We start from the raw sequence: 20,209 nt of genomic DNA, 5'->3' as shown, positions 1-20,209 counted from the left end.
ATTTTGTTTCTTTTCCGGTATCCACCTTATGTCGGGTGAACGCCCCTTTAGGAGACCTTCGGTTAGGAGACCTTCAGAGTCCTGAGGTTGAGAATCAATGAAGTCCCCATAGCGCTGTAGATGGCGGTAGCGCATGTCTTGCGCAAACACCTCAAAAAGAGAAGAAGAAGTAGGGGACAACGCCCCCTTAGGAGACCCAACTTGAGCAGACGCTTTTGCATTGAGTGGGCGTGTTTTGCGTTATCTTGGTTTGATTCAGTATTTTTGATTAGGGCCTACCAACTCCAACCAGTGCTCAAGGTGGTTTTGAAGGCTGGTTTGGGTCGTGGTTAGCCTGGCCCCTTGGGGTCGCTGGTCCTCTGCCCCCCTTGGGCCCCCCCAACACCCGGACCCGGCTTGGCCTAAGGACTATAGGCCTACCAGTTCATTGTACACTACTGGATGGCACATGAAGCACCTAGGAAAATGATTAAGTGGCTTTGAAGGCCGGTTTGGGTTGTGGCCGCAGGGCCAAGTTGGCCTAGGTCTGGGCCCTGGTTAGAATGCACCACACTGGCAAAGTGTGAATGCGTACTGCCTAGCAAAAGCATGTGACTGTTTCATCACGAACCTAATCTGACATGACTGCGGCACAGAAGTCACTCCCATATGCCACGTCCTAGACAGAAATTCTAACCAGGTACTGTGAGACCTACTTTCAAAAAAGTAAAAATTAAATAACTTAAAAACTTTAATTTAATTTTGTGTCATGTGGTGCCCCCTAACTGGCTGTAAATGGTTGGTGCCTCTGTGCCACCGGTATGTATAATCCGGCACTGGTAGACCAGGCTATAGCATGCACTAAAATCCATACAGGCTTTTGTATTCGAACTTGAGTCTGCAGGGGAGTATTCCAGGAAACTAGCTAAGTTTAAGCTTACTGCTTCATGGGCATTCCTTTCTCCATGCTGTCAAACTTTTTACGTCTCATTGACAGATAAATTATGCTGTGAAAAAAAAAATGAAATTAATTTATTCATTCCTTCATTCATTCATTCATTCATTTGTTTATCACGTGATAAACCTGGCCAAGTTAACCTGCAAGAAGTGGTAAATCTGCTAATAGATATCATGGGTGTCATTTAGTTAGGAAAATAAGTAATTTACCACTACCTCAAGGTTAATTTAACCTGGATTACTACTTAGGCCTACCCAGTTTTGCATAGGTCTACTCCCCAGGTCAAACTGCGAACTGGACTGATATTGATCAGGAGATGTCTTCATTTCCATATGATAACTTAAATGGCCTGTATCAATTGTGTTAAAAACATTTGATATGATGGGAACCAGCTGGATATGTTTCAGCTGTATGCAAGAGGTATTTTGCAGTGTGAAGATAAATGTTTTTTTCTAAGTGTGGTGAAAAAGCTGCTATTAATTAGCCTACGTTTAAACCTTTATTTTAATGTTAATTGTATGTATATAAATATAAATAATATTTAAATAGTAGTATTATAGTAGTATTATATTTAAATATATTTATTTTTTTATTTTGAATTATCAGTTTATAATATCATTTCCTTGTTTCATTATTTTATGTAGGTGTTGCCCTGCTCTTCCATTCTGCTGTGCTTGAGGTCTGAAGGTTTGTGTGTGTGTGTGTGTGTGTGTGTGTGTGTGTGTGTGTGTGTGTGTGTGTGTGTGTGTGTGTGTGTGTGTGTGTGTGTGTGTGTGTGTGTGTGTGTGTGTGTGTGTGTGTGTGTGTGTGTGTGTGTGTGTGTGTGTGTGTGTGTGTGTGTGTGTGTGTGAATAAAACAGTATGTATACAGTATGAATGATTGTTATGAATCTTGTTATGAATCTTGATGTAAAATGTAAATGTTTTTAAATATTTTGTTATTCTATAGGCCTAGCCTATCTCTATGTAGGCCTACTCCAGTACGCTATCCAAGCCGCGTCTCTGCGCAAACGGCGAACGCTGAGTGGTCTTTTTGTTCTTTCCCCCGACCCGTACATTTGTTTCCGGAACAGTGTGCTTTATCAGTGAAGTTGGAAGACAGTGGAGATGAAATGCTATTTCGTGCACGGGCGTAATTCATCTTTCATTTTAGGCGCTCTTTAACTGTTGATTTTATATAATTATTGTGTACGAATCAACACCTCTCTAAACATCCTGGATAAAATCTAGCGAGCTGAATGCTGCGCACCGTGTGGGGGGAAACTTCACATCCTGGTGTTGGGTGGTTAGCTTGCTAGCCATTCTGCATCGATTTCACAAACGCTGATCGTTGCACTAAGTGTGAATTTGGGGTTTGCAAGATATTGGCGCTTGTCGTTTGATAAGATCTGCTGCCTCAGCTGTGATGTTCCACCTGTAACAGCATCGCGCCCAGTTGAAGATGTGGCGCCTAGTCGGTACTTTTGTCTGTAGATAGGAGACATTGCAAACCACCGTGAAGTGGCAGCTTTTTGTTTACGTTGTCTGCTGTATCGACAAAAAGCTGAAAGCAAAGCGACCAATACTCGCCAGGATGTCCGAGGTGATAATAACATTTCAGTCTCAGCTATCCGGCGTGATGGAGACTGTTTTTAAGGCTGCCATGTTTGAAATTACAAGGTTGGTAGAGGACAGCTTTCTAGAGGAAGTGTCTCGAAGCAGAGAACAAGTCGAGTCGCTAAAGAAGCGACTACAACTGTTTGAGAATAGACGTAAAGACCGCGACAACCCACGCCGAACACGGTGTGTAAACTGTGGAAAGGCAGATGGTACCTCCGAGAACCCTGTAGACAGGAGTGGAGAGACACAGTCGAGTAAGTAAAATATAGAAACGGCAACAATAACGTGTCTAGAGTGCTTTGAATTATGGCATGCTATTTAACAAAACATTTTTTAAACCTTAGATAGAGGCAGTGGGCTGAAGCAAGAGAAAAGCCATGAGGATGGCTGGAACAGCTGTAGCAACACTGAGGAAGATTCCTTCAATGCGATTCAGCCAGAAACAGCAGCAGGTTCAACTTCTGGGGATGTGGTACGTTTTTTTCCATGTAATCAGCAGTCAGGTACACAGGTATTATAACTAATTACCCTGCCCCAGTTGCTTTTAAAAAAAGTAATATTCATTCATTTTTTCCTCGTTATCTACAGGATATTACTACGGGAAGAGTAAAGGAATACTCGCAGCGGAAAGAGGAAACTTTGCGAAATGTGCAGGAGCACTCAGACAAGTGGAGTATGTGTATGGAAGGTGAGTGTGTTCAATTGAATTATCTTAGATCTTAAGTTACACAGTGTGTGTGACTGCCACAATAATCTACCTGTACACAGCTATTGACAATGGTTTGAACACACAGTATATGACTTCTGAAAGGAATGATGCTGCACACTTATGTGATTAAATCATAACTCAAAAGTCTTGTCTATTGCATGGTCAGGTAGAAAATGGAACAGACCTAATATATTCCTTTTTCCTTTGTATTTTCCTGTCAAGCAGAGGGAGAGCTGTTCCACTCATCTTCAAGTAAGTGTGTCAGCGGTGAGGAACTCGGACAGTGCCGGGATGAGTGGGAAGCGGAACCGCTGAGCCGGTCCCAAGACCCTGGCCCAGACAGGGAGACTGAGGGCCCACAGGGATTGCGATACAGCATGGATGAACTTGGTCATTTTGAGACGTCTTACAACAGCCAGGATCTGGACATGGGGGACTTGCGTGGTTTGTCAAACTCTCCTGCAAGAGAGGAGGATGCTGTCGGCTTCAGAGCCATGCAGACTCATCTGCCTGGTGATTTTGGTGTGATGGAGGAGAGCAGTGGGCGCACACACGCGTCCAGCTTCCAAAAAGGGAGGAGAAGCACACTCAGGTCTCATGGACGGTCACCAGCAGAACTTTCGTGCGGCAACGCTAGTTCGGCAGATCTGAACTACTTGCTGATCAACGAGGATGGCTGCTTGGAGAACACGAGCACCATGTACCAGCACGGTGACGAAGACGGGCAGAGAGAGCATGGACTCCTCCCTAGCAGTTCATCGCTGGTCCATCCTGAACACGAACAGATGTATGCAGGAGACCCCTACAGCCACGCGGCGTTGCCGTCGACTGACGGTGTGGCTGAGCACGGCGGCGAAGCGAGGCTGCACACTTGCAGCCAATGTCTAATCAGTTTCCCCGATGCCAGGTCCCTCAAGTCCCACATGCAGTCCCACCGAGCAGCATCCTCTAGCCGCTACTCATGCAACCAGTGTGGGAAAACGTTCACCCAGGCCTGCAACCTTAAAGTCCATCAGCGCATCCACCAGGGGGAAGGCCTCCACCTGTGCAGCCACTGTGGCAAAGGGTTCCCATCGTCTGGCGACCTCCAGAAGCACCAGTGCAGCCATGCCGTGGACAAGCCGTACTGCTGCTCTCTGTGCGGCAACAAGTTCAGCCGCCTGTGGAATCTGAAGCTGCATCAGCGGATCCACACGCAGGAGAAGCCACACAGTTGCACTCTGTGTGATAAAAGTTTCACCCGAGCGGACATACTGAAGGTCCACTACCGGACGCACACGGGAGAGCGCCCATACTCCTGCACGGTATGTGGCCTCAGCTTCAAACGGCTGGACCATCTGAAATCACACCAGCGCAAACACAGGCCTGATTTCAGAAACTGATGTTCATGGATGAATGTTGATGACATTTGACCAGCGATTTGGAACATTGGTATAGTATTGTGTGGCGGACAACTTATGTGTATATATTGGTTGTAGATGCTAGTTGTGTTTCTAGATGTTCTCTACTGTTGTCTGTTTTTTTATTTTTTAAATGCCATCATTGAACTTCAAAGATGTTGTGATTGTACTATATTTTATTATTACCACCAGTGTTTTTAACTTTTGGATACACATGCTGAAGTTATTGCAAGGAAAATGTCTTTCGTATTTAAAGAAATGGATCATGTTGAATTTCTCTGTTTTGAGATGATTGTGACTACATTTTGTAATAAAACAAACTTGTATAAACTGTATTTAATTATTTTCTGAAAAATGGCATGTATAACATGCTCATATTAAGAATGCTATTACAAGTTTCAAGTTTAGCCATATCAACTGAATAAAGATACAATTGCTAGGACTCATAGGCGCCGACTTTTGTTTTGTCCCGTGGGTGCTCACGGTTCCCAACTGGGGGTCGCGACCCACAGAAAGTCCCGTTTGTTTGCCATGCCTTGCTTTCCAACAACATAACCGGTTCATGAGTTGGTGACTTTATTTGAATGAGTAGGCTACATAATAAATGTATTCTAAGCTTATTTATTTTCGTTGTGGTTGTCAAATCAATAGGCTATTTTACAATAAATTTGCCTATATTTGAATTGAGATTGAAAATGGAATTGCTTTACATGGTGAAGGGCCTATAAATTAAACGCAAAGCCCAGATCACGTTTGCCGGTGCCTTTTTCTAGACGGCATTATGACTAAAGGTGACCGTGTTTAAAATGAACACAGCTGTGAAGCTAGAAGATCAAGATTTTCCTTGAGCATGCCACTAAAGCTAAGTCTGCAGTCACTGACTATGCAGTCAGTTACTAAAATGAAACCATGCATGTGAAAGTTGTATGTCTTCAAATACATTTTTATGAAGCATAGCAGCATTGTGCAGTAGCCTAATACAGACGTCCAAAGAGGATCTCAATTGAAAACAATAACAGCAGCAGCAACGCGAGCGCCCACAGTGAATTCAGACTGGCGTTCAGTCACTTGCAACACAGCGTTTATATACCACGCACTTCATGCTAGCTATGTTCAAACCAGGCTACTCAGTCACAACTAAACCCAACAATGTTAGCAGCCAGAGCCGCATATAGCCTACAATGGCAAAACCATCCAACAGCGCACAACAAGCATGGATATTTAGGCTCAACTTGGTCATACCATCACTAAAGACCCATAGAGCATAGAGAAATATCAAATAAACAGCACACGGCGGTGCTACACATGGGATTAGCAGGATGACAGTGACTTACCATTTTGTAGTGGGCTAAACTTTCCAACTGCTATCCTTTGTATGTAAGAAGTCCTAGCTTGTAGTGACAAGTAGGCTTAGATCCTTCGATAACTTCCATAACGTGTGAAATAATGAGCAACATAATTATACAGCTTCACGCGTAGTCTGACTCTGTGATAGAACTAGGGCCTACTTCAACTTCGGAACCGTCTGCATAGACACTGCACTGTTCTGAAAACTCCAACCGGGCATTTTTAGTCAAGACTCCAGCAGATATTTAGAGCGACAATGAAGCCTTCAACGGAATTTTAGTTATCTATGAGTTTTTTTTTACCCTAACAGACAACGAGCTTTATCAATATCTGCTATCTCGAAGAGGTCTGCTTTAGCAGCACGACTCATCAACAGTCCATTGGGCAAAAGCCCTGTATGCCATACGGTCAATCCAAACATGTTTCTATGGTTACTGATTGTGTACAAGAGCAACCGCAGAGGACAAAAAACGATTGGCGTGAAATAGCTTACAGTAGGCATACAAGATGACATGTTTATCCCCTGACTGTTAACATTTTTATATCGACAAACAATTAAAAAACAACAGAAAATAAAGCAATATGTTTAATCTGCCAGAATGGATTGATCATTGTTCTGGAACCAACCCAGGCAGCCGGAAGAGGTCTCGAATTCTCTCGACCCGTCTACCCATCATGCTTTACACAGTTTAGCATCTTCACAAATCAATCTATTTGAAACATTCTCTGACAGACATTAACTAAATATGCCTAAAATGAACGTCAGGATTTCACTTAAAACACAATACTATAATTATAATGTTTGCTTGTAGAGATTCTGCTGCCCCTGTATTATGGAAAGGATTACACTTCACTGCCCACCGTGATGTATTTCAAACAGGATGGGTATATAAGTCTGACAATCTTCCAAATGAATTAGATACACGCTCTAAAACTTAGCGTGCAAGATTTAGAAGATTTCTCGTTGATCAAATTACTGTAGCGCGCGGAATTGGCCATGGGTGCGCATGGGGTGCCCATATTTTCCGTGGGTGCCCACAGATTCTCGTGGGTGCCCGGGCCCTGGAGCACCCCCGAAGTCGGCGCCTATGCTAGGACTGTACCAGAAATATTCTAGTAAGAGGAGATAGAACAGGTACATAGAAATTAACGGTGAAGATTCGTAACGCAAATATGGCGTCTACCCGCACATCTCCCGCCTTTCTGGTAATAAGAGCCAATGTGCCTGCTGAGCTGCGTTGCCAGTGATCCAATCATCTGGCTGCATCGGCGCACGCGAAATTATGCACATGCTCAGTTTTGAAAAGCCGTTGCTCTCGTGCCGTTATGGAACTACTGCGCCTGCGCTCTGTCAAAAAAACCGTGAGAAAAGTGGCTCAAAAAGCTTTATTTTGACTCGTATGACACAACCAAGTAGTCTAGATTGATCAGTTTTTCACGGTCGTTTCAACCATATGGTTTTCACAACCGCTGGGTTCCCCTCCGTCCTATACTCAGTTTCCCCATTCATTTTTCCCATTGACTCTCAGATCTGGTCTACTTAATCGCGAAATAGCACCCCGGAGGCGTCACCAAGATGGCCGCCATATGTCCCCTCTCATTCTAGAATCTCTCTGACTGTACTTTGGTGAGTATGCGGTATGCACTGAAAAGTAAATCTTACAGCACTTGGATGCCTGCCAGGAATCAAAAGTATACCTAGTGTAATACCTCTAGTTGCCTGGCATCCAAAAACAGGGGTCCAAAATGGTCCAGCTTTGCATATTTGGTACGTTATTTTTTCATGTCTCAAGGAAGATAACCTATTTATATGCCATATCATAACCATATTATATAGGCATACAGAGGTACAGAGTCCTAGTCACAACTAGTCCAACCACTTGGGCAACTGCTAACAGCAAAATCTCTTTTCCAAAACACTATGCATTTACTTTTTTCCTCCTTTTTACATGAATTCCTAAACAAACAAAACATACTAACCCAGTTCCAATGGCCACAGAAGAAAATTATATTAAATGGCTATTTGGCGTTTTGGAATATCACTTTCACTGTCAAAAACATTGTGTAGTTCTTACAAAGTATGTTATTAGTCAAGCTGGATTGAGAAAATGCAAGTGTCTAGATATTGCTTCTCTGTGCTGCTGCTGACAAAGGGGAGCGCACGAGGCTGACGGGATGTGGTATGTGGTCGCTGTTGTGGCCGCGTCTCAATTTAGCAAAACGCAAAATGTTGCGCTCGCAGGCCACCGTACTTCAGGATGACATCACTGTTTACAACAAGGTTGTCGATTTATACGCCGATGTTTGTAGCAGGGACTTTCGTCCATCAGCCAGCCAACTTGGTAAAATCTAGACAGCAGACAGCAGTCAGTTGTTGTGTAATGGTCCACTTTTGTAATTTCTTGATGCGGTTTATGGGACTTGATGATATTTTTCTCCAATTTACGCCTAACTTACCAGGTATCGAAGGTACCATGCTAGCTGTCACAGCAGGCTAGAACTACTCACCATCAAATAGCTTTAACCTGGCAAATGTAGACGATAATGCAGACTACGGTTTGCTGCTAGAGTTATTTAATTTCGTTGAGGGGTATCTCGGTATGCCCTGTGTGAACGCTCTCTGCCAGAGCCCGTCGCATTGAGTGTAGTGTGTACGAAAATCGCGGTATGTCTGGCTCCTTCTAGGTATGGATTGAATGCACTGGTTTGACATGATTTCTCTCTCGGACTGGATGTCAAATAGATATTAACATTCAGATTTAAGTGAACTTAGCCCAAGATATATCATTGTGAAGGCTTCAATTGGAAGTGCGCAGTCTGTAACACGAAATATGTCAGAGACTATCATCGTCAGTTTTCAGACCCAGCTGTCTAATGTCTTGGAGACTATTTTGAAGTCTGCCATGTACGAGATCACCAGGTTGGTCGAGGACAGCCTTTTGGAGGAAGTGGGCCGTGGAAAGCAAGAAGTGGAGCTGTTACGGCTCAGGCTACAGCAGTCTGAGCTAAAACTTAAGGAGAAAGAATGGGAGACAAGCCGGAGAGGGAGATGTGCCGACTGTGGAAGGACCCCCATCTCTAATGAGTCAATACCTGGTGGGTGTCAAAAGATAAGATAAGGTGTTGACATTATCAGCAAATGCTGTCTGGTATGACCTGAAGAGCTGAATGTGAAATAATGAGCCCTGTTGTAGGCCCAAATGCAAAATCATTTGAAAGCCCACCATGAGCAGTTATTTTGCATGCAGCTTACTGTATGTGTGCAGCAATGCTTTGGACACTATAGCCGTTCTTACTGCTTGTTGTCTTGTGCGTATTACACTTAATTGTATTCATGCAATTGTTTTTTTTAAATTAAAGGTGGAGGGGAAGGCCTTGCTATAAAGCAGGAGGGTGTAAAGTGGAGCAGCTGTGACCGGGAAGAGGCACAAGAGGAAATCCTTTCTCCGGCTTCAGAAAGGGAATTCAAGGTAAGGACACTCTCCAGCCTTTTAGTTTCTAGACACACCTGAATTGAGATCTTGAAGGGTTTTTTTTAAACATTATTTTCAAACATGTGTTCCAGGTCATAGAACTGGATGGTGTTCAACCTTCGGACATAGTGAAGAAAGAGATCCTCACGGACTCAGCAGACTCCCAGGACATTGGGTCGCGACTAACCCATCGTTTCTCAGGAGACAGGCAAACACCCCAGAAAGACACTTCAGGTGTACAGAGTGACTGTAAGCGCTCTGAGGCAGTAGCCAAGCAGGTGGAAATGAAACATCCCAAAGGCGGCATGAGCAATCAAGGATCAAAGGACCAAGCATCCTCTAGGTGTCATTCCATGAGAACACAACCAGGACCTGAGCTCCTAACAAAAGACCAAACCAAACCTCCATCATCTCAACTCCGGGCAGGCACCAACACCTCCACGACCTCCACAGAGCCTGTTAACGTGCGGCATCACGCCGGGCCCTCTGACTCCCTGCTGGCCAAACAGACGATGGTTGTTGGGTATCCCCAGTGGAGGGGAAGCGCGGAGGAGGAGGCACCTCGAGACAACGGGGTGCGTAACCCTCCCAAAGTAAACAGGCCAAGGGCTCCCATCGCGCCTCAGACGTCACCGAGCCGTCGTCAAATAGACCAGGTAATGGGGGTTCCCCAGCCCCAGCGGCACAGAACCGACGGTGGCTTGGCCACTCAACCCGTGGTTCACCACGAGCCGGTCAGAAAGCAAAGTCTAGGTCTCGCTCAGCCAGAAGTGGTAGCCGCTTCAAACCTGGCTGCTGCTGCTGAGGGGGACAGGAGCGCCGCCGCCTCGCTCTACAAGAGCGCCACCACGAGGCCCGCGCAGCTCCACCATCACCAGCGGGCTTTCGCCAGTGGAGGAAGGCGAATCGGCGCCCTCCACTTGAGCCGCGGCTACGCACAGATGGCGAACATCAAAACACACCTGAGCCACCACCACCACGCGTCAAAATCGCCACACAGCTGCAACACCTGTGGGAAAGGGTTCTCCCACCTGTGTCACTTGCGAGCCCACCAGCAGACGCACACAGGCGAGAGGCCCTTCTGTTGTGCCCTGTGTGGCAGGAGCTTCACCAAGCTGAGCAACCTGAAGGCACACTGCAGGGTGCACACCGGGGAGAGACCTTACATATGCTCGGACTGTGGCAAGCGGTTCACGCAGAAGTGCAACCTCAAAAGGCACCAGAGAATCCACACTGCTCACTTGTGACCGTTGTTGCAGTAGGCCCCTGTACAGTACAGTTGCCACCTGCCTGGTGCTTGTTTTGGACACTAATATGGGTTGGAAAGGAACAGATTGAAAGGAAATCTGATTATCATGATCTTATATACTTTTTTATATGGAAACCGGTTTCTTTCATTACCTCTACCTCTATATGTTAATGTTTATTGAATGTTAAGTGGTATTTAAACTGAGCCCCAGAAAAAATATTTCATATTATGAGTTAGATGTTTTTGTTCATACATTTGATTCTAATGTTATCTTAACAGGCACTGTGGTGTATTGGGTGAGTGGTGAACAGTGGTAAAGCAATAAATGCAAACTGTTTTCAAAACGCAAATGTACATTTTCATCTTGGTTTTTTTCAATACATGTGTATAGTATTTATCTTTTTCGCAGTCCTTTCCAAAGAATTAAATGTGATGTAATGTAAATTAATTATGTTTTTCTTTAGATTAAATTGAACCTTAACTAGACAGATGGAATAATGTCATTATTTCATGAAAATTGTTGAAATTGTATGTTTAGTAATTGCACTCTCATAGCTTCAAGTGCTTGTCAAATTCAATAATTTCAAATCACTCCACTCCACTGATATGACAGCATTTCAGACAATGCAGACATCATCTGGATTTGGACGTTCCCAGACTCTTGTCTGGAGATGACTTGGCTGTACACGGATGTGTTTAATATATCGCAATATCCAGTGCCCCCTCTATTTATGTCCTTTTCACTATTGATGCCTGAATCCCCTTAAAGTTTAAACACTTCACTTGTTCAGATATACAGTAGTTTGATTAAAACCCAATTCCTGAACTCAAGGTAAGATTGGCCTAAGAAATTAAATGATATGTTTTACCCAAAACAAGAGTGATGGGTTTCAGCTATTTGTTGTGTATGTTTTAGTCTGGGGCTATTTTAAAAGCAAGATGGTTACTGTATTGTCTCGCTGGTGAAAAATGTTGACTGATGCCCTCACCAAAGGTATTCCAGTTATTCCAAAAAATAAAGGGAGCACCAAAACAATGCAATGCAGCTGAAGGTCAATCACAGAAGTGTGATCCTGTCCAGCTAGGAAGCAACACTCATTGTTTGTTGTACACATTTAACAAGTAATGAGTAGAAATAAAAGTAACATCAACAACAAAAACGTCCACAAAACCGTTATTCTGCAGGTGGTGGCCACAGCCATTTCCATTTTTACATCCTTTCTGGCTTTTTTTTTTTTTTTTGGTGTGCATTTGTCAATATCCTACTCATCCTACTTAGGTATCATGAGATGGTGTCTATTACCCACTGAATTTGTTCAGCTAGTGCCACTCACCCAGGATGGCACATCAATGTGTGCTGTGGCAAGAAGGTTTGCCGTGTCTCCCATCAGTGTCCAGAGCACTCCAGGGAATGTGGTGGAGTCAATGGGGCGGTTTACAACCCAGGTTTGCCATATCCTTCCTTTTGCCAGATGGCACAGGAAGAGCAAAGCCAGAGCCCTGCAAAATGAGCAGATGACGTGCATGTTGGTGGTCAGAATCAGATGGGATGGTCAGAAAGAGATTTCATGAGGAGGGCATGCACGAGAGCCTGGTATCTACAAGTGGGGTCTATGCTGCTGCTTAGGCCTATAGAGCGGGATGGTGGGGCACGGCACAAGTTGTGTAGGTAGCAAAAAACGTTAAGAACAGTCGGCCCAAACTTGGCAGAATGTCGGCACTGTCGGCTGAGAGTCGGCTCGGCTGGAACACTGGTTACCGTGACTCAGCCAACACTTCATAGAACACTGAAAATAACTGTCACTTCATGCAGTAGGCTAGCCTAACTGAGCCAACACTCTGCCGACACTGAAAATAACTGTCAGTCTCATGCAGTAACTGAGCCAACACTGAGCCGACACTGTCGGCATACGGTCATAGGACCATTATTGGGCCGCGGACAAAGCCAGAATCGGACCGACTGTTTTCACTGGCGAAAAAAGGATCGGGCCAACCATGGACCAGATAAACTTTGCTACCTGGGTATAGTTCTGCCATTAAGACCAGGGCTGTAGTGGTCAAATTAGAGGTGGGTAAACTATGATTTTTTTGATCAGACAGACCGTGACGCGACGCGACGCGTGTAGGCCTATCATCGGTGTATCTGTGTATCTACAGGTATGAAAATGGGTATGAGGCCAGGCATGATAGTAGGCCTATAAAGTATCGGTATCAACGCATCCAAAATGGTCATTTGTTTAAAAGCCACTAGAACTTTTTGGCATGCACATTCATTTGTCTACTATAAATGACAATTAAAATCTCTTCAGTTAGGCCTATAGGCCTATCACATAATTTGTGTGATCATATGATGCAGAGTGTGCCTTTGCTACAATCCAGGCCTAACACCTATATTGGAGTAGCTCAACAGCATAACAATGCAGCTCAATTTCATAGGCCTATTCCACTTTCTGCATTAGGTTTTTAAAAATAGATTCACCATCATGTACTGTAGGCCCATCTCAGCCATTCCCCACAAAGATGAATGGCATTAGGCTATAACATTGGAAACTAAATATAAAAAACACAGCATTTGTGGTTTTCAACTGAATTGATAATGAAGTGCTATTAGGCTACATTTTAGGCTTATATTTTTATAAGACACCTCACAATTTACCCCTCCACCATCATCCATTAGGCCTACTTAGCTAGGCTAGGGCCTACTTGTAGTGGCATGGTTGCTCATAGATTAGCAATAGGCACTGCAGCCATTAAGAGAGGAACTGGAGTTTTACCTACCATTCATAAGTCGTGACAAAGGTGTAACAAAACTTGTACCTCCCTAAAATGATGGATTTGGTGGCGTTTACTAGGCTTACTCCTGTGTTAGGTTACTTTCATACCTGGCTTCACACGCGGGATTTTTTCCCCAACTCCACCGCGAACGTGCATTTGCGTTTCTATCGGCATTGCCGTCCGTAGAACCGGCGGGCAGATGCGCTTTCGCTTGTAAACATGGGGCGCACGCACTGGCTTGTCCCCTAGTTCTACTTCTTTCGGACAAACGTTGCCAAGTGGCTAGATTTGATGAGAAGGGCGTGACTAATTTGCGAACGGTAGAGAGAAACCTGGAGTGGATGAAAATGATTCCTACTAAAGCGTTAAGTAGCCTATGTTCAACAATATTTTTTAAATGACACCAAATTTATTTTGGATTATTCCAACGGCAGATCACAAGGCGCAGGGAACTTTGACGTGCGTAATTGCCATTAAGAGCTGCGTAAACGCTATTTAGAGGTGGGTAAACGCTAATAGAGGTGGGTAAACGCTATTTCCTAAATTCCAGAGGTGCGTAAACGGCGTTTACGTGCGTTTACCCTCCACTACAGCCCTGATTAAGACTCAGAGAGGAATTCGTATTTAACGATTTAATGTTAACGTAGTTGACAATGGAATTGGCATAAGTAGACAGAGAGAGCAATTCGTATTTAGCGATTGAATGTTAACGTAGTTGACAATGGAATTGGCATAAGTAGACAGTATTTGGCGGAGGTCCAATCATCAGCCCGGGTCTTGCGCTGGCGGATCCAGTAGAGCCTGCCGTAGCCGTGCAGCAGGAACTGGACCTTTAACCCCCCGGACAGGAAGACTGGACCCAACTGGTGGCGGTGGGGATGGAGGAGGAGATTTCGGACCGGCCATGCCTATAGCCAGCAAGAAGGGAGAGTTAGACACGTTGCTATAAAGGAGATGGCAGCCGCTGATTGGCTCTGCGAAATGCATAGGTGATCTGAGTCTTCCTGGCAGAACTACTAACGCAGGCTACATGGGCCTAGAGAACATTGAGATGGTCACATTCCCCATTGGTGCCCTATGCTCTTCACAGATGAAAGCAGGTTCAGACTGAACATGTGACAGACATGTCAAACCTGGAGATGCCATGGAGATTATGTTGCCTGCAACATCATTTGAGAAGAGTACAGGGTAGGGTAGGCCTACCAATGGTGAATGTGCAAATTCATTGTTTTGCAGGGGTGTGAAACTGCCAAAATGCATAGCCTATGTGACAGAAAACCAGGAAGAAAGGATGAAAAAAGAAAAATGGTCTGTGGACACCACCTGTGGAATAACTCTATTTTTGTGATGGATTGTATAACCTCCATTGCTTCAACTTTCACAACAGTACGCAAAACAAATTTGAGTTTCATCCTAGGACTGACCTGGAGTTGCATTCCGTTGTTTTGGTAACCGTTTTCCCTTTATTCTTTGGGCGGTGTATTATGCGCCACAGTGCACAGTCCTTGTAGAATCTAGATTATGCCCAGTCTACACACCAGACTGTGGACAACATGTGCGACCAGCGCCACCCTTAGGAATAGTTCTAGAAGTGAAATAGACTAGCTAGCCACATCCTCTGTCTGGTGAAACAGACCTAGAGATGAAATCACCCACACACATAGGTGGCAGTGAAGATATTTTCGTTACCATATCTACAGATGAACATCGTTGAACGGCCACGGCCACACAGAAAAAACGTCAAACGCTATTGATTGTCAAAATGGTACACAATCAGCCGACCCGCTGTTGATAAATAAACAGTTGTGACTAGCCCACCACTGGTGAGTAGACTGCTAATGTAGGAATCCATGTCATAGCTTATCGAGAAAGGGTATTCGCTTCGACCTTCGAGTGGTGTGAGATTAGATGTTTAGTGTGCCTTATTGCAAGGGGTTTTGCGCACGTTGCAAACATGTTACAGTAACAGCATCTTTTGTGACGATACATAGGCCTGCAGGTAATTCGTTCGCCATAGATGTTGACTGTCTCATTTCTGAATTTGAGATGCCGTAAACTATTCTCCTTATCTTCTTATGTATTGCTAAAATGAAATTGTTTCCCTACAGGGCGCCAAATACACCCTAAATAAGATCAACTTTTCATCGCATCCCCGAATAGCCAACTCTGCTCTTGAAGATGCCAAATGCCCTTGTGCTCACTTTTCAGGCTCAGCTCTCCAGCGTAATGGAGACTGTCCTCAAGTCAGCTATGTACGAGATTACTAGGCTAGTGGAAGACAGCTTTTTGGAGGAAGTGGGTCGTGGAAGGCAAGAAGTAGAGATGCTGCGCTTGAAATTACAGCTGTCTGAGCTGAAACTAAGGGAAAAGGAGCGTGAAAAAGTGAAGCGGTCGAGGTGTATTAACTGCGGAAGACCTGGTGCGTCAAGCGATGGCACCCAAAGTGAGACACACGCTGGTAAATATGACTAGTATGAATATTGCTGTGCCTTGGTAGTTCTAGGCAATATTACATAAATATATTCTTGTTACGCACAGAATGCTTCATGTCAGTACTAACTACTGTTTTTTATTATCTGTGTGTGTGTGTGTGTGTGTGTGCGTGTGCGCGCGCAGAGGCAGACACTCTGTGTTTAAGCCTCAGTGTCAGTGAGCACCGCCAGGGTGGACAGCTTCTTCAAGAGGAGGTGTGGAACTCGACAGAGGCGCATGAAACCAAGCCTTGTGTAGCCTCTGTCAGTGCACACAAAGAGGACAGTGTGGCATCCCTATCTTCAACGCCAGACAAGCAGTGGACATTACAGAGCCCTATTTCAACTGGATCCACAATAATCCAGGAGTGTGATCCCTCCTTCATCGCCACACAGAGAAACAGGAACACAGAACCTGCTGGGGTTCTATCCCCTCATGCACAAGAGAGCATTCCGGAATCACATGTAGCACAGCCAGCCCTGCTCTCCATGGTAGCTCTACCAGGCAGCAGTCGCCACAGCAGCTCCAGCAGTGACTTGGCTCCCCCCTCCGCCCCACTGGACTTTAAGGCAGAGGCAGTCCCGTCTCTTGTGAAAGAGGAGGAGGAGGCCTTACCTGTGTGGAACCCGAGAAGTGAGGACGCAGAGCTTTGTCAAGACATGGCGAATCCATCTGAGACACTCTCCAGAGGAACCTGGAACCGAGAGGAGATGCAGGTAGAGACCATTAACAATATCTCCCCTCTTGCATCACAGGAGGCAGACACGTACGTAATGTCATATTCTGTTAAGTTGGACACATTGGCGGAGCCGAGCAGTCAGGTTCCGCCCCTGCTCTTAAATCCGGTAACGGCAGATTTCCCTGACAAGTCAGTTGGATCTGATGTACAGGTTCAGGGCGTTGTTGGATACCCGATGCCTAATAGTAGCTTAGTGTTGAGCGAAAACCCGCCCGTGTCCCAGCAGCAGCAGCAGCAGCAGCAGCAGCAGCAGCAAGGCTACCGTCAGGAAAAGTCTTTTAGCTGCCCCTTTTGTCCCAAGAGGTTCTCGTCCTACAAGTACCTCAAAGCTCACCTGAAGCTCCACACTGACAAGCGCCACCTGTGCACCCAGTGCGGCAGAGGCTTCCAGCACCTGTGCCACCTCAAGGCCCACATGCTCACCCACACAGGGAAGAAGCCTCTTAGCTGCCCCCACTGTGACAAAAGCTTTGTGTATAACTTTGAGCTCAAGATCCACCTTAGGCACCACTCGGGCGAAAAGCCCTACGTCTGCAACCACTGTGGAAAGGGCTTTGCGCGGCAGAGCAACTTCAACCAGCACCAGAACATCCACACACGAGAGAAGGTGTTCGGCTGTGCTTACTGTGGCATGAGGTTCACTCGCTCCAGCAACCTGAGAGTTCACCTGCGACGACACAGCAGGCCTAGTGGGATCTGCCTGTGATGATATGATATTTTATTATATGATGATGTGGCTGATGTGCAGTTTCATTTTCATGGCCTGTCCGAAAAAAAAAAGATGAGAGTCTGTCAAGAGTTGAATGAGCGAAGATTAAAATTAAAATTAAAAATCAAAACAATAAAGGACATATCATTTCTTAATTGAGTCAGGTTCCTGTACGGCACAATGGAATGTAAACAAATTATTTTATAAGCATGTTATTAATGTAGACTAGTCAAATGGACAATAGTTGCTGCAAGTTTTGGCAATTTAGCTGCTGGAGCCTTTGGATACAATTGTAGATCATTTCTCTTTTCTTTTTTTGTCTTTGTCTTGTAACCTTATTTGGCATAACTTGCAAAGACCAGGTTAGACCCCAATTTGCCTTCAGGACTGCCTTACCTCTGGTTGTTGTAGATTCCACAAACTATTAGACAAAAGTGCCACAGAGATTTGGATTCATATTGAAATGTCAAACAGCTGTGGCAGATATGCTGGTTGCATGATGCAAATCTCCCTGCCCTCCCAAAAAGACACATGAGGATTCAGGTCTGGTGCGTGTGGTGTGGAGCTCCCCTGGAGTACACTGAACATTTGTCATGTTTAAGAAAGCAGTGTGTGATGATCTGAGCTTTGCATCGAGCTGCATTTCTTTCATGAAGTATCCATGAGAAGATGCCATTCTGTCCACTGTGATCATAAAGGGATGGATATGGTCAGCAGCAACACTCAGGTAGGCGGTGGTGATTAACCTTTGCTCAGTTGATCCAGGACATGTTCCCAACCCCACCCTATTCTTCTAATCTACATCAGCATCAGCATCATGAACTGTTGACAGAAGGCAGGCTGTGTCCAAGCTAACCTTGTGAGCAGACGTGGTACTCTTGAGTGTTGTTCTGTTGTAGCCTCTAAGTTTGGTGTGTCCCAATACTCTGCATATTTCTGTTGTAACAAGCGGTAATTTAAGATTCTCAAGTGTTTGTTTATTTTTGTGCCTGGTGTGTATTCATTCTCTGTCCCTGATTGTTCAGCAGTTTGTGACATACTTTCACCACCTGTTGGCATGATATGGCACCTCACCAAATCAAATCAATATGACACCTCACCACATTCAAAGTCAAATGACTTGATTCCTATTATGGTGCTTCAGTTGAACTTTATCTTTACTTAGCCTTGATATTTTTTATATGCATTTATAAATGCATTAGTGGTTGGCTGGTTTCTGTTACCAATCAGTATAGAGGTCTACCTTACAAAGTGTTTGTAAAGTGTAATGTATATTGTTTAGCAGCAAGGTACCAAAGAAACGCAATTCTATTTTCTGATGCAAGTAATATTTGTTTCAGATTATCACCTCGAATCCAGGAAACATCCATTTTAAACATATCGACACTGTACCACTGCCCTCCCAGTTCCCACCCACTCAGTATGTTAGTGTGACTTTGGTGGACCAGTTCTTGTTCACTTGGTCCCGACACCACGTGTGGCATGATGGGTGATGAGCAGGGCTCTAAATGAACTATTTATCTTAACCTTACTAGCCAAACAGGCACTCACTAATGGGTCAAAGTGCTTAGTAAAAATTTCACCAGCATTTGGCTGGTGTTTCATTTAGGGCCCTGGTGATGAGTATTTGGACCGCGAGGAATACGAGTTCCCTCCATACAAACTGACGCTATTAGTCCTCAAAACAGAGATTTTGAGCTTCTACCAAACTTTCACCAATGACTGCTATTTGCAAATTATGTAACATTCATGTTCTTACCACTGGACATAAACGACTATTTTGTGTGAAAACATGTTAAAATTAGGAAACTATGCAGAGGTGGCTCGATTTGGGTTGGTGGTATGAACTATTTATTCAACAGTAGTTTGAAGTTTTGGTCAATCTCCTTGTATTATGCATAACGATATTTAACACTAGATGTGGGAGTTTCTTTTTTATTTTATTTTTAATCCACTCACCTTTCCTAACTGGTCTTGATCTGTGATAATTATGACATTTTGTTTGAGGGGCAATGGCAGCATTCTTATTTAAAGAAAGACTGTGCCTCCCTATTTTTGGTCTACACCTACACCATGTTGGCATGGTCAGATGCTCTGACTGTTGTCAAGTCAGAAAACCCAAATGCCTCTGCAGTCTGCACACGTACTGTGCATCAAGGGAACTGATCACAGCATCACTTAACGTCAAAGTGTAACATATCTTCATAAAAAGTTCTTAAAATATTCAGCAACATTGAAACACCTACATGTACTGTATATCATTCAAATCCAAATGTAATGTAAGCCCACAGTCATGATCACTTATGGAAATGTTTTAAAAAAAACAAGAGAATGACAATTAATCCAGAACTGATTGATTGCTGTATTAAAGTATTCATGGGGTGATTTGGTAATAGAATGGCCTACTACTTGCCCCCATGTCTTTTTTTGTCTGTTTGCAGCAAAGTTTTGAGATGTGAAACACACATGACGTCCATCTTAGGCAGGGGACTGAGTCACTGTCTGACTGCTCTTGTTGTCTTTTGCAGGTTATTCAAAACGTTTCCAGACTGACAACCATGCAAGCAGCAAAGAGGAGACCCAAAAGCAGACAAAGGACATTTAGTGTAAGTATCCGCCTTTGCATGTTCACATGGTTTTCCCATGCTTGCTTTAAAGTGCACCTCAGCACGGCTAATGAATGTGATGTTTGACAGAGTGTAGCCAGGCAAATTCTGATGCAGTCCCAAGTATGGCAAAGGGCGTCATACAGCAGGAATATTGATTGGGGCCCAATAACAGCTAAGGTTTGTTGATGCAC

General features: G+C 44.5%; 2 protein-coding genes across 3 annotated transcripts; both read left to right on the top strand.

Annotated features, from left to right (window-relative positions):
• The first annotated feature begins 2,015 nt into the window (after positions 1-2,015).
• Positions 2,016-11,200, top strand: si:ch73-109d9.2 (uncharacterized protein LOC565042 homolog). The gene is made up of 7 exons (XM_063219949.1): positions 2,016-2,790; positions 2,881-3,008; positions 3,125-3,224; positions 3,468-4,618; positions 8,743-9,088; positions 9,353-9,462; positions 9,558-11,200. The coding sequence occupies exons 1-7, from the start codon at positions 2,511-2,513 to the stop codon at positions 10,710-10,712; spliced, it is 3,270 nt and encodes a 1,089-aa protein (XP_063076019.1). The 5' UTR covers positions 2,016-2,510; the 3' UTR covers positions 10,713-11,200.
• A 4,015-nt stretch (positions 11,201-15,215) lies between these two features.
• si:ch73-109d9.1 (transcription factor YY2) lies at positions 15,216-20,015 on the top strand. 2 transcript variants are annotated; one of them, XM_063219189.1, is made up of 4 exons: positions 15,216-15,312; positions 15,698-15,947; positions 16,106-18,136; positions 19,938-20,015. In XM_063219189.1, exons 2-3 carry the CDS (start codon positions 15,716-15,718, stop codon positions 17,404-17,406), a joined length of 1,533 nt encoding a protein of 510 aa, XP_063075259.1. In that variant the 5' UTR covers positions 15,216-15,312; positions 15,698-15,715; the 3' UTR covers positions 17,407-18,136; positions 19,938-20,015. The 2 variants fall into 2 exon arrangements, with proteins under 2 accessions (XP_063075259.1, XP_063075258.1); XM_063219188.1 differs by having other exon boundaries at positions 15,598-15,947.
• The last annotated feature ends 194 nt before the right edge of the window (positions 20,016-20,209 follow it).

Source organism: Engraulis encrasicolus, chromosome 16 (assembly GCF_034702125.1).
Source record: "Engraulis encrasicolus isolate BLACKSEA-1 chromosome 16, IST_EnEncr_1.0, whole genome shotgun sequence".
In the NCBI taxonomy this organism is placed as follows: domain Eukaryota; kingdom Metazoa; phylum Chordata; class Actinopteri; order Clupeiformes; family Engraulidae; genus Engraulis; species Engraulis encrasicolus.
This window is presented reverse-complemented; position numbering and strand designations above follow the sequence as displayed.